The sequence below is a fragment of the Bombina bombina genome, chromosome 4, assembly GCF_027579735.1.
Source record: "Bombina bombina isolate aBomBom1 chromosome 4, aBomBom1.pri, whole genome shotgun sequence".
In the NCBI taxonomy this organism is placed as follows: Eukaryota; Metazoa; Chordata; class Amphibia; order Anura; family Bombinatoridae; genus Bombina; species Bombina bombina.
The window spans coordinates 704,340,165-704,355,568 of NC_069502.1; the positions used below are offsets into that span (position 1 = coordinate 704,340,165).

The 15,404-nt window shown below is 39.4% G+C and overlaps 1 protein-coding gene across 1 annotated transcript in view; it reads right to left on the bottom strand.

Moving 5' to 3' along the window:
- Window positions 1-1,681: 1,681 nt before the first annotated feature.
- LOC128656756 (uncharacterized) overlaps window positions 1,682-15,404 on the bottom strand; it is a 141,955-nt gene continuing 128,232 nt past the window's right edge. The window contains exons 12-14 of the mRNA XM_053710891.1: window positions 9,714-9,848; window positions 4,166-4,291; window positions 1,682-2,664 (exon numbers count right to left, since the gene is read on the bottom strand). Of these exons, the coding sequence (XP_053566866.1) occupies window positions 2,528-2,664; window positions 4,166-4,291; window positions 9,714-9,848 (398 nt within the window). The 3' untranslated portion in view covers window positions 1,682-2,527. The remainder of the gene's footprint in view (window positions 2,665-4,165; window positions 4,292-9,713; window positions 9,849-15,404) is intronic.

A 15,404-nucleotide genomic window follows, 5' to 3' on the forward strand; every position in this document is an offset into this window, starting at 1 on the left:
ACTGTTATATTAATACACTTTTTACCTCTGTGATTACTTTGTATCTAAGCCTTTGCAGACTGCCCCCTCATTTTAGTTATTTTGACAGACTTGCATTTTAGCCAATCAGTGCTGACTCCTAAGTTACTCCACGGGAGTGAGCACAATGTTATCTATATGGCACACATGCTCTAGTGCTGTCTAGCTGTAAAAATGCACTGAGATAAGAGATGGCCTTCAAGGCCTTAGAAATTAGCATATGAACCTACCTAGGTTTAGCTTTCAACTAAGAATACCAAGAGAACAAAGCAAATTTGATGGTAAAAGTAAATTGGAAATTTGTTTAAAATTACATGCCCTATCTGAATCACGAAAGTTTAATTTTGACTAGACTGTCCCTTTAAGACATATGACAGCAGTGTTTATAGCAATGTTATATATAGTTGCAAACACTGCTGCCATAGACAACTATAGAGACATGCACGCTCCTAAGCTCAGCCAACTAAGGTTTACTCACAACAACGAAAATTAAGGGAACAAAGCGGATTTGTTAATAGAAGTAAATTGGAAAGTTGTTTAAAACTGCATGCTTTGTCTGAATCATGAAAGTTTAAGTTTGACTTTTTCTGTCGCTATAAGTTTGACACCCAGTTCAGTGTTAGTGTTGTTTCAGGTGCTTGTGACTTTTGACTGCGTGAGTTTAAGGGACATGAAACCCAAAATTTTTCTTTCATGATTCCGATAGAATACAATTTTAAACAACTGTCCAATTCACTTATATTACTTAATTTGCTTCCTTCTCTTGTTATCCTTTGCTGAAAAGTTTATCTAGGAAAGCTCAGGAGCAGCAAATAACCTAGGTTCTAGCTGCTGATTGGTCGCTGCATATATATACACCAATTTTCATTGGCTCACCCATGTGTTCAGTTAGAAACCAGTACTGCATTGCTGCTCCTTCAACAAAGGATACAAACAGAATAAAATAAATAAGAAAATAGAAGTAAATTAGAAAGTTGTTTAAAATACCCACCAATAAGCAAGCTTAACCCAGGTTCTCAACCAAAAATTGGCCGGCTCCTATGCATCACAACATTATTTAAAAAGCAGGAATGTGATGAATAGGAGCCGGCCCATTTTTGGTTGAGAACCTGGGTTATGCTTGCTTATTAGTGGGTAGATGTAAGCCTCCAATAAGCAAGTACTATCCATGGTGCTGAACCCAAAATGGTCTGGCTGCTACGATTTAGGATAATAGGATAAATTGGAAAGTTGATTAAAATTGCATGCTCTATCTGAATCATGAAATAAAAAATTGGGTTCAGTGTCTCTTTAACATAGATTTGTCAACAAATCATTTAAAAGTATGGCTTTTGGATGTTTTAAAAAAACTACTTTGTGAAAAACATTTAGACCAGGTCTCTTCAGTATAGGGATTAGGCGTGATTATAAATTGTTGTGTAAAATACTCTTACTAAATAACATGTTTTTCTTTAGACTTCAGTAGGCTACTGTGCCATTTTGGTTCACCACATATCTCAACTTTTATCAACAGTTTTCTTTGGTCAGAAAAAAAATATTGAAATGTATTGCTATGTGCAGGTAAAGACCGTTTGTTTATATATAGTCCTACCCACAGCTGCAAAATATCTGTGCAATTTCCAGCGCAAAACTTAAATAACAAAAACACGCAGACAGCAAAGGGGCCATTTTAAATCTGATTTTTAATCCTTAATACCAATATTGGTTCACACTATTAACACAACAATAATTATTTCCATTTCATTGTTACAATACACCTGGAACAATCACACTTAAATAACATTAAAAACACAAAAGTATAGTTTATATAAAAAAAAAAGGATTCTTTCAAGATGGGACACAGATGTTTTTAATAAATACAAGAAAACGCATGCATCTGGAAGATGTAAATCTCAAGGTTGTACTTCCCCTTCTGCAGGTAGAATATGCCCTGGGTGTGTAAGTGGTCTACTGTTGAGGTTATTATAGAACAATGTAATCCTTCTGCTAACCGTTACTAATGTTCATTATTAGGAAGACACATTGGGCTCCATTTATCACGCAGTTCGCCGCATTACGACTGCAGGTTTTCACAAGAGAACATGCAGTCAGTATTTATCAAGCAGTGGTCATCCGACCACTGCTTCCCTACCCTCTTCTCCACCTCTTAAGTGGAGAATTTAAAGTGCCCCAGTCTCGTCCGACTGGGGAGATTGACCGCTCCTTCCCGTGTGTAATTGGCTGTGCGCGGGCAGGGGGCGGTGTTGCACAAGAGAGCTGAATTACGCCAACGGCATTCTGCCCGCTAGAGGTGAGCTGCAGCGGACAGGGGTGCATATGTACAACCCTGTCCGCTGTCGCTTGATAAATCGAGCCCATTGGAATTACACACAGTATAGTGTTCTGCAGTACAAATTATCTTTCCTGTCTGGAAAATAAAACACTACAAGCAACAGTCAGTGGGAAAATAGAACCTTGTCCCACTAGCCAAATATTGTAAACATGTCATGTCTGATATGATTTGTATAAATCAGTCATTCAGATTGATGCTGTCTGTCTGACTGATGGCCACTCTGAGCAGCGCCTGAGTCTCCTCGGTCTGTTGACGAATTTGTTCAAGCTGTTCTTTTAGATGGCTTTGGCTAATTGCCATGGAGAATTCAGGATCTGGAGAGAGAGAGAGAAAAAATAGATGTGTATATTAAATTACACTCATTGCCTTTTCATAAATGACAATCTTATAAATAATACAGTTACATATACCTGGATATTAAATGTAACAAAACTAATCTAAAAGAGAACCAAAGACCCTTACAATGTTTCCCCTTGAAAAAGTGCAAGATCAGGGGTATGAGAATAAAATAGCACCATAATTATAGACCCATTGCTAATGGTTTATTCCTATTATGATTTTTAATCAAATTAATTCTTTATAATTTATTCATACATCCCTCAGTTTAAAATTCATACAAGCATAAACAATGTAGTATTTTTAATACGAAATAGTGAGAGTTTGTATTCCCTTTTTAAATAAATAGAGATTGTATTTTTCCCTTCAAATTAATGGATTGATTTATATTATTAAAATGATAATAAATTAAAACAAATTCCATTTAAGAATCTGTTTTTTTCTGTACCTATTATGGGAGGCTACCTGGTTACTTCATATTAATTAAAGGGACTAGTTACCTTTATAATTACAATATTAGGTTACTATGACTTTTCCAGTGCAAGTTGCTTCTGAGGGAAATATGTAGTATAAGCAATACACCAAGGAAATAAACAATGAGCCTATGTATTATTCAGCTATTCAGTGAGAACATAAAGTGCCTATTTATATCTGGTAGGTGTGAGTGCATATAGTTCATTTTACCTTTTATTTTGTTTTTTTCATCATATTGTACTATTTTTTTTTAATTGTTCTCTCATGTTCAGTATTGCATCCCAATCTTGTTTGCACACTTGTACTGAAAACAATTTGGATGAGTTGCGAGTGGCTGAATTGGAATATTATAATATTTAATTTTTTTGTTTAATATTGCTATTGTTACGAGTGCAACTTTTTTGACACTTAGTTGATTGTTAAATAAACTCTGCTTACTGCATTATAATTACTACTACTAATATAATTATTATTAATCATCATCATTATCACATATTTAAAAAAGAGCCAGCATAGTCTGCAGTGCTATGATGACAGGGTAACATCTACATAAACAATAAAGGGAGAAATCTGAGGTGAGAAATTTGCACGCATTTCGGAACATGTGTGTTTTGTGGAAAGAGACAGAACATTCCATTATAGGTGCAGTTGAAGACCTGCAGACTGAAACGTGAGGTAGCAATAGGTGCAGGGAAGAAGAGCTTGGGAATACAATGCAATTTAGTGGGACAGAAAATGGGAGACATCTACAAGTAATCTGTTTAGAAATTCAAACTATGTAAACTGTACTAATGATATAATACTTGAAATCATAATCACTTGAATGATCAGTATGTACAACAGAGTTTACAGAACCCAATCTAAAAAACAACCAACATCAAGTGGCTATATCAAAGGCCTGTACAAGATAAGAAAACAGATTTAATTGTAAAAATAGAGTTTAGTGAACTGTGATAAATATATGATACTTCATACATTTAAAAAAAAAGTGTGTTTCATATATACCTTCACTTAATGTGCAAAGTGTAGCAATACTTAGTTGTTGAAATCGCAGCTCTGGGTGACTGAGGAAACCCATGAGGTAGGCTTGAATTTCTTTCATATAATGTTTCAATTCTGAAGCAATTTTTCCTAGATGAAAACAAGTTAAAAAAAAAACATCAAAAATACAGATTCAATTCAGATTTAAAACAAAAACACTAGTGTGCTGGTATTATATCAATTTAGTTAAATATAATTCTTCTTTTGTACTTACACAGTAATGACGAAACCGGGTTCCTCCAATCACGGCGTGCCCACACGAGATGGACGCTCTGGGGGGGGGGAAGCCATGATTGGAGGAAACCGATTTCGTCATTGGTAACGTATGTACAGAGGAACTGCAGGCAGGGGATCGGCGATCCGGCTTTGCACAAGAGAAAGGTAAGTATCTGTAAAAATACAGTGCAATGTAAATGAATGAAAGTGCCCCTGTTTTCAATTGTATTTTTAAAAACCAGGCACTAATTTATGAAAGTTTACATTCACTTTACCACTAAAAATCCATAATCTTTTTGTTATTTTTTTTTTTTTTTTACAAGAACAAAAGTATACCCTATACAGTGTTTCTCAAACTATGAGGTGGCCTCGCCAAGGGGGGCGCTAGAGCATATAAGGGGAGGTGTGGGAGCAGTGGCAACCACAAGCAGCAGCTGACTTTGGCAAAAGATAAAACTTTTTTTTAAGAGCTGGCAATGATAGTTGCCATGTTTTGGTGAAATAAGGCTAAGGGCAGAAATAAGTGGAAATAAGGCACTGAGGTTAAAATCGCTCAGAGACTGTATTGTGTTTGTAATTTCTATGTAAAACACAAGCTACTGATCAAGATAACAAAGTGCAAAAAATTAGTGAAGCTCTCTTTTGGTTGAACAGTATCAGATCAAGAGCTGTGTGTGAACCCTGAAACAGAATTAAATCCCCCAAATTAAAACAAAGAATAAATATTACAATTTTCTTTAAAGAGAAAAAAAATAAAGTAATATCTATTATGAGAGGGGGGTCTTGTCTTGTAAATTTCTGCAGAGGGTAGGCCCACTGCCTAAGAAAAATCCTGCCCTGTAAGATTATTTAATAATAATGTATCCAGTTTTTCTAATCCAAGTCTAAAATAAATATATATATAATAAATGTTTTTATTTTTTGTTTGTTTTTTAACCCTTTAAGGACACAGCTTTCAGTTTGCTCAATTGTTTTATGACGGAAAAATTCCGTCATATGTCCTTAAGAGGTTAAGTACTATTCATTCTTAGTCGATGCACTATTCACTTGTGTGGTATAAATCAGATTTACTCAACAGGCAGTTTTGTGCAATCTCTCTAAAATACATGCTGAATATACAGGTTTGCAACGTAACCATTCAAAGGGACATAAAAGTCAAAATTAAAGTGATGGCAATCTTCAAAAGTTTTAAAATCAAGTCCCGAATCCAAGTGATATTTTACAGGGACTTTAATTGATCACTTCTAATGAAGATGTGCTGTAACTTACTTTTAATTTTACCATGCCATTCTAATACCTGTGCTCCAGCTGCCCACTTCAAAACTCATATTTTTTGTGAGCTAACGGTTTGACTACTCTCCAATCAGCACTACGGCACTTTTGTTTTTGTAGATAGAGCACCAAATGGAGAACAGTTCAACCCGTAAGATCATAAAAACACAATATTTATGCTTACCTGATAAATTATTTTCTTTCAGGATGGTGCGAGTCCACAAGTCTTGACACGTGAGACTGAATTCCCAACACTATTTGGAGGCAAAGGACCCCAACAAGAAGAATCTTTTAATCCCTCCCAACTCCATGTAAAAGGTGACAGATAGGTAGGAAAGAACAAAGCAGGGTCTATACAGGGAGTGCAGAATTATTAGGCAAGTTGTATTTTTGAGGATTACTTTTATTATTGAACAACCATGTTCTCAATGAACCCAAAAAACTCATTAATATCAAAGCTGAATATTTTTGGAAGTAGTTTTTAGTTTGTTTTTAGTTTTAGCTATTTTAGGGGGATATCTGTGTGTGCAGGTGACTATTACTGTGCATAATTATTAGGCAACTTAACAAAAAACAAATATATACCCATTTCAATTATTTATTTTTACCAGTGAAACCAATATAACACCTCAACATTCACAAATATACATTTCTGACATTCAAAAACAAAACAAAAACAAATCAGTGACCAATATAGCCACCTTTCTTTGCAAGGACACTCAAAAGCCTGCCATCCATGGATTCTGTCAGTGTTTTGATCTGTTCACCATCAACATTGCGTGCAGCAGCAACCACAGCCTCCCAGACACTGTTCAGAGAGGTGTACTGTTTTCCCTCCTTGTAAATCTCACATTTGATGATGGACCACAGGTTCTCAATGGGGTTCAGATCAGGTGAACAAGGAGGCCATGTCATTAGATTTTATTCTTTTATACCCTTTCTTGCCAGCCACGCTGTGGAGTACTTGGACGTGTGTGATGGAGCATTGTCCTGCATGAAAATCATGTTTTTCTTGAAGGATGCAGACTTCTTCCTGTACCACTGCTTGAAGAAGGTGTCTTCCAGAAACTGGCAGTAGGACTGGGAGTTGAGCTTGACTCCATCCTCAACCCGAAAAGGCCCCACAAGCTCATCTTTGATGATACCAGCCCAAACCAGTACTCCACCTCCACCTTGCTGGCATCTGAGTCGGACTGGAGCTCTCTGCCCTTTACCAATCCAGCCACGGGCCCATCCATCTGGCCCATCAAGACTCACTCTCATTTCATCAGTCCATAAAACCTTAGAAAAATCAGTCTTGAGATATTTCTTGGCCCAGTCTTGACGTTTCAGCTTGTGTGTCTTGTTCAGTGGTGGTCGTCTTTCAGCCTCTTACCTTGGCCATGTCTCTGAGTATTGCACACCTTGTGCTTTTGGGCACTCCAGTGATGTTGCAGCTCTGAAATATGGCCAAACTGGTGGCACGTGGCATCTTGGCAGCTGCACGCTTGACTTTTCTCAGTTCATGGGCAGTTATTTTGCACCTTGGTTTTTCCACACGCTTCTTGCGACCCTCTTGACTATTTTGAATGAAACGCTTGATTGTTCGATGATCACGCTTCAGAAGCTTTGCAATTTTAAGAGTGCTGCATCCCTCTGCAAGATATCTCACTATTTTTGACTTTTCTGAGCCTGTCAAGTCCTTCTTTTGACCCATTTTGCCAAAGGAAAGGAAGTTGCCTAATAATTATGCACACCTGATATAGGGTGTTGATGTCATTAGACCACACCCCTTCTCATTACAGAGATGCACATCACCTAATATGCTTAATTGGTAGTAGGCTTTCGAGCCTATACAGCTTGGAGTAAGACAACATGCATAAAGAGGATGATGTGGTCAAATACTCATTTGCCTAATAATTCTGAACTCCCTGTAGAGGCGCAAATAAAAAACTGCCGTCAAAAAAATAAATAATAGGGTGGGGTCCTCTCACCATCCTGAAATAAACTAATGTATCAGGTAAGCATAAATTTTGTTTTCTTTCATATCAGATAACAACTGCAAAACAATGCATTTTATATTAACTTTATGCAGGCCCGGCGCTTGGCATAAGGCAGGTTAGGCACCCGCCTTAGAGCGCTCCAGTAGAGGGGCGCAAAATTAGAGAAGCAACATTGTGATTTTTTTTTACATTTTGCTGTTACAAGCATTAACGCTCCAGTTCTTCAGCTCCAGTCTTGTTCCTAAGCCATCACAGCACCAGGAACATGACCGGAGAGGAAGAGGGAGGAGCCAGCAGCAGTCATAGGAAGAGACCGGGAAGACAGGCAGGAGCGCAACAGGCAGAGGCAGCTAATTTTAAGACACAAGATCTATGAACCGGGTAAGTTTGCCTCTGGTGTGTATTGGCAATGGGCATGACAACGGGCAGTGACAAGGAAGTAAGTAGCAGGACAGGATTGATTTTTAAGTAAGTAGTAGTTAGCTAAACTACAATGCTGCATTCAGAAACTACTGATATGCTCTATATACCGTGCATGCTCAGAGTCAGCACAATATATAAAGCATATATAGTTTGTTGTGACAGACATTGCCTTTTTATGTTTGAAGCGACCGAGTTCAGCACTGATAAATTATTTGGAGAAAAAAAACTGAGCAGCTCTACCGGGCTTTGATAGATAAAGTGAAATTATGATGTTATGTACTAGCTTCCCATTTGCTAAAAAAAACGTGGGACTAACACAGCCAAAAAAAAAAAAAAAAAGCAGCTCTGCTTGCAGAAACAGACAGAACGGTGTGTAAAATTAGTTTTTAATGTCATTCGTTTCCAGGATATTTTCTGACATGTTAATCATTCTTTGTATTTAATAGTAAATAAATACTACTATGAGTTTGTAAAGTTAGGAGCATTTATTTTGTTCCACTAGAAGTAGCAGAGCAATCTTTGGCATTTGGCTGGTATGGTATTTATTTGTTACGTACTCTATTTTTTAAATAAATATTTTTCTCAAACACTATTTAATATATGAGCATGTATGAGGCACAGTTTGTTCTCCTGAGTTGTGCTTTTAAATAGAGCACGCAACAGTTGTGATCCGTGATGAAAGCTGCTGGGCATAGCAGATTACAGGATCGTTAGGGTGAACGGTCTATGTTTTTTTTTGTGCCTGCAATAAATCAACTCCCTCCCCTACACTTTGCCCTCATGCAGCAGCACTTGGACAGTGTGTGAGTCGGAAGGATAAGCTGACAAACAGGAGCTGCCTGCAAGGTTAGAAAAGAGTCAGGAGGAATGTCTTGGTTATTTAACACTTTGTATGGCTGTGTGCAGGGCTTTATATATTCTCTTTAAAATGGTACATTCTGTGATTTGAATGAATACCTGATCAGAATACCATTAACACCCACACACAATAGCTTAATGGAGCGCAAATAAAATGTACTTGGTATGGGGGTGGTCTGGAGGAGGGCAGGGATGTTGGTGGTATAGTCTGGGTTTTTTATGGTATTGTTGGGGGGGGGGGCATCAAAATGCACCTTCGCCTGTGTAGATAAAAATCCTTGCACCGGCCCTGACTTTATGACTGACTAGCCTTGTTGTCTGTGAACTAAAGCTCACATTGGCTCCTCCATATAAGGGGAATGGTGGGTGGAGTTTAACTATTAAAAAAATTGCAGTAAAAAGAATGTTAATTTATTTTAAAAACATTAAGACTTAGTCAATATGTTATTCTATAACAACAAAACAGAACTGTAAGGTGATTACTGTCCCTTTAACTATGTGCTTAACCCCCTACAAAAAGATTAAACACATAGCTAAAAGCAGCAATGCACTATTAAGAGCCAGCTGTACACATCTTGTGAGCCAAGGACAATGTGTGTAGCCACCAACCACCAATTATCCACCAGTTGTGCATTACTGCTCCTAAGCCTACCTAGGTATGCTTTCCAATAAAGGATACCAAAGGAACAAAGTTTGTTTTTTACTTTAATAGTGCTGATGAGATAAAATATAGTAAAGCAAAATCATTTTATGGGAATTACCTGAATATGACAATTGCTTTATAACAGTCGCGGCTTGATAGGAGAGCTCTTTGTGCTCCAGCTGGCCGGCCAACTTCACCAAGCACCTAATGAGTGCCTTGTCTTTCCTTTTAACCAGGTGCTCTCTCGTGATGTCTGAAAAGACAATATTGAATTAACGTTAAAGAATCAAAAAGCAATAATAATACGAAAAATAATTATACTTATTACAGCATTCACTAATCACACAGTTTATTACACAAGACACTCTGATGTTTGCATTACATTTTTAAGATATTCCAATCCACTAGAAAAATGGTAGTGTGAATTACTAAATGCATAGCAGGAAAATCTGGTTAAACACAAACAAGAAAGCAATGTTGAATATTTTAATGAACACAGTGAAAAAACATAATTTATGCTTACCTGATAAATTTATTTCTCTTGTAGTGTATCCAGTCCACGGATCATCCATTACTTGTGGGATATTCTCCTTCCCAACAGGAAGTTGCAAGAGGATCACCCACAGCAGAGCTGCTATATAGCTCCTCCCCTAACTGCCATATCCAGTCATTCGACCGAAACAAGCCAAGAAAGGAGAAACCATAGGGTGCAGTGGTGACTGAAGTTTAATTAAAATTTAGACCTGCCTTAAAAGGACAGGGCGGGCCGTGGACTGGATACACTACAAGAGAAATACATTTATCAGGTAAGCATAAATTATGTTTTCTCTTGTTAAGTGTATCCAGTCCACGGATCATCCATTACTTGTGGGATACCAATACCAAAGCTTAAGTACACGGATGATGGGAGGGTCAAGGCAGGAACTTAAACGGAAGGAACCACTGCCTGTAGAACCTCTCCCCCAAAAACAGCCTCCGAAGAAGCAAAAGTATCAAATTTGTAAAATTTTGAAAAGGTATGAAGCAAAGACCAAGTCGCAGCCTTGCAAATCTGTTCAACAGAGGCCTCATTTTTAAAGGCCCACGTGGAAGCCACAGCTCTAGTAGAATGAGCTGTAATTCTTTCAGGGGGCTGCTGTCCAGCAGTCTCATATGCTAAACGGATTATACTCCGAAGCCAAAAAGAAAGAGAGGTTGCCGAGGCCTTTTGACCTCTCCTCTGTCCAGAGTAAATAACAAACAGGTGAGATGTTTGGCTAAAATCTTTAGTAGCCTGCAAGTAAAACTTCAATGCACGGACTACGTCTAGATTATGCAAAAGACGTTCCTTCTTTGAAGAAGGATTAGGGCATAATGATGGAACAACAATCTCGATTGATATTCTTGTTAGAAACCACCTTAGGTAAAAACCCAGGTTTTGTATGCAGAACTACTTTATCTGAATGAAAGATCAGATAAGGAGAATCACAATGTAAGGCAGATAACTCCGAGACTCTTCGAGCCGAGGAAATAGCCATCAGAAAAAGAACTTTCCATGATAGAAGTTTGATATCAATAGAATGAAGGGGTTCAAACGGAAGAACTTTAAGAACCAAGTTTAAGCTCCATGGGGGAGCAACAGGTTTAAACACAGGCTTAATTCTAACTAAAGCCTGACAAAATGCCTGAACGTCCGGAACTTCTGCCAGACGCTTGTGTAAAAGAATAGACAGAGCAGAAATCTGTCCCTTTAAAGAACTAGCTGATAGTCCTTTGTCCAAACCCTCTTGGAGGAAGGACAATATCCTAGGAATCCTAACCCTACTCCATGAGTAATTCTTGGATTCACACCAATGAAGATATTTACGCCAAATCTTGTGGTAAATTTTCCTGGTGACAGGCTTTCGTGCCTGTATTAAGGTATCAATTACTGACTCGGAGAAGCCACGCTATGATAGGATCAAGCGTTCAATCTCCATGCAGTCAGTCTCAGAGAAAGTAGATTCGGATGATTGAAAGGACCTTGTATTAGAAGGTCTTGTCTCAGAGGCAGAGTCCATGGTGGAAAGGATGACATGTCCACTAGGTCTGCATACCAGGTCCTGCGTGGCCACGCAGGCGCTATTAATATCACCGATGCTCTCTCCTGTTTGATTTTGGCAATCAGACGAGGGAGCAGAGGAAACGGTGGAAACACATAGGCCAGGTTGAAGAACCAAGGCGTTGCTAGAGCATCTATCAGTGCCGCTTCAGAATATTTATTGGGAGGAGTTTCTCCTCCTGAGTACATGAACCCTGAGCCTTCAGGGAGTTCCAGACTGCACCCCAACCTAGAAGGCTGGCGTCTGTTGTTACAATGGTCCAATCTGGCCTGCGAAAGGTCATACCTTTGGACAGATGGACCCGAGATAACCACCAGAGAAGAGAATCTCTGGTTTCCTGATCCAGATTTAGTAGAGGAGACATTTAATCTGTGTAATCCCCATTCCACTGACTGAGCATGCATAATTGCAGCGGTCTGAGATGCAGGCGCGCAAATGGCACTATGTCCATCGCCGCTACCATTAAGCCGATTACTTCCATGCACTGAGCCACCGTGGGGCGCGGAATGGAGTGAAGAACACGGCAAGCATTTAGAAGTTTTGATAACCTGGACTCCGTCAGGTAAATTTTCATTTCTATAGAATCTATCAGAGTCCCTAGGAAGGAAACCCTTGTGAGAGGAGATAGAGAACTCTTTTCTTCGTTCACTTTCCACCCATGCGACCTCAGAAATGCCAGAACTATCTCTGTATGAGACTTGGCAATTTGAAAGCTTGACGCCAGTATCAGGATGTCGTCTAGGTAAGGAGCCACCGCTATGCCTCGCGGTCTTAGAACCGCCAGAAGTGAGCCCAGAACCTTTGTAAAAATTCTTGGGGCTGTAGCCAACCCGAATGGAAGAGCTACAAACTGGTAATGCCTGTCTAGAAAGGCAAACCTCAGGAACCGATGATGATTCTTGTGGATCGGAATGTGAAGGTAGGCATCCTTTAAGTCCACTGTGGTCATGTACTGACCCTCTTGGATCATGGGTAAAATGGTTCGAATAGTTTCCATCTTGAATGATGGAACTCTGAGGAATTTGTTTAGGATCTTTAGATCCAAAATTGGTCTGAAGGTTCCCTCTTTTTTGGGAACCACAAACAGATTTGAATAAAACCCCTGTCCTTGTTCCGTCCGCGGAACTGGATGGATCACTCCCATTACAAGGAGGTCTTGCACGCAGCTTAGGAATGCCTCTTTCTTTATCTGGTTTGCAGATAATCTTGAAAGGTGAAATCTCCCTTGTGGGGGAGAAGCTTTGAAGTCCAGAAGATATCCCTGAGATATGATCTCCAACGCCCAGGGATCCTGAACATCTCTTGCCCACGCCTGGGCAAAGAGAGAGAGTCTGCCCCCTACTAGATCCGTTGTCGGATAGGGGGCCGCTCCTTCATGCTGTCTTGGAGGCAGCAGCAGGCTTTCTGGCCTGCTTGCCCTTGTTCCAGGACTGGGTAGGTTTCCAGGCCTGCTTAGATTGAGGAAAAGTTCCCTCTTGTTTTGAAGTAGAGGGAGCTGATCCTGCACCTGCCTTGAAATTTCGAAAGGCACGAAAATTAGACTGTTTGGCCCTTGATTTGGCCCTGTCCTGAGGAAGGGTATGACCCTTACCTCCAGTAATGTCAGCAATAATTTCTTTCAAACCAGGCCCGAATAAGGTCTGCCCCTTGAAAGGAATGTTAAGTAATTTAGACTTTGAAGTCACATCAGCTGACCAGGATTTAAGCCATAGCGCCCTACGCGCCTGGATGGCGAATCCGGAATTCTTAGCCGTTAGTTTAGTCAAATGAACAATGGCATCAGAAACAAATGAGTTAGCTAGCTTAAGTGTTCTAAGCTTGTTAATAATTTCAGTCAATGGAGCTGTATGGATGGCCTCTTCCAGGGCCTCAAACCAGAACGCCGCCGCAGCAGTGACAGGCGCAATGCATGCAAGGGGCTGTAAAATAAAACCTTGTTGAATAAACATTTTCTTAAGGTAACCCTCTAATTTTTTATCCATTGGATCTGAAAAAGCACAACTGTCCTCAACCGGGATAGTGGTACGCTTTGCTAAAGTAGAAACTGCTCCCTCCACCTTAGGGACTGTCTGCCATAAGTCCCGTGTAGTGGCATCTATTGGAAACATTTTTCTAAATATAGGAGGTGGGGAAAAGGGCACACCGGGTCTATCCCACTCCTTACTAATAATTTCTGTAAGCCTTTTAGGTATTGGAAAAACATCAGTACTCACCGGCACTGCATAGTATTTATCCAGCCTACACAATTTCTCTGGCACTGCAATTGTGTCACAGTCATTCAGAGCAGCTAATACCTTCCCAAGTAACACACGGAGGTTCTCAAGCTTAAATTTAAAATTAGAAATCTCTGAATCAGGTCTCCCCGATTCAGAGACGTCACCCACAGACTGAAGCTCTCCGTCCTCAGGTTCTGCATATTGTGACGCAGTATCAGACATGGCTCTTACAGCATCTACGCGCTCTGTATCTCGTCTAACCCCAGAGCTATCGCGCTTGCCTCTCAATTCAGGCAATCTGGCTCATACCTGTGACAGGGTATTATTCATGATTGCAGCCATGTCCTGCAAAGTAATCGCTATGGGCATCCCTGATGTACTTGGCGCCATATTAGCGTGCGTCCCTCGAGCGGGAGGCGAAGGGTCAGACACGTGGGGAGAGTTAGTCGGCATAACTTCCCCCTCGACAGACCCCTCTGGTGACAATTCTTTTATAGATAAAGACTGATCTTTACTGTTTAAGGTGAAATCAATACATTTAGTACACATTTTCCTATGGGGCTCCACCATTGCTTTTAAACATAATGAACAAGTAGTTTCCTCTGTGTCAGAAATGTTTGTACAGACTAGCAATGAGACTAGCAAGCTTTGAAAACACTTTAAACAAAGTTAACAAGCAATATAAAAAACGTTACTGTGCCTTTAAGAGAAACAAATTTTGGCAAAATTTGAAATAACAGTGAAAAAAGGCAGTTACACTAACGAAATTTTTACAGTGTATGTAACAAGTTAGCAGAGCATTGCACCCACTTGCAAATGGATGATTAACCCCTTAATACAAAAAACAGATTAACAAAACGAAAAATATGTTTTTTAAACAGTCATAACAACTGCCACAGCTCCTACTTTTGAAGCCTTTTGAGCCCTTCAGAGATGTCCTATAGCATGCAGGGGACTGCTGAGGGAAGCTGAATGTCACAGTTTGTAATTTTAACTGCACCAACTGTAACTTTTATACTATAACAGTGGAAAGCCTCAGGAAACTGTTTCTAGGCAAAAATAAAGCCAGCCATGTGGAAAAAAACTAGGCCCCAATAAGTTTTATCACCAAAGCATATATTAAAACGATTAACATGCCAGCAAACGTTTTATATTACACTTTTATAAGAGTATGTATCTCTGTTAATAAGCCTGATACCATTCGCAATTAAATCACTGCATTTAGGCTTAACTTACATTAATCCGGTATCAGCAGCATTTTTCTAGCAAATTCCATCCCTAGAAATATGTTAACTGCACATACCTTATTGCAGGAAAACCTGCACGCCATTCCCCCTCTGAAGTTACCTCACTCCTCAGAATATGTGAGAACGGCAATGGATCTTAGTTACTTCTGCTAAGATCATAGAAATTACAGGCAGATTCTTCTTCTAATGCTTCCGGTACCATTTAAAAATAACAAACTTTTGATTGAAGTTAAGAAACTAACTATAATACACCACTCTCCTCTTA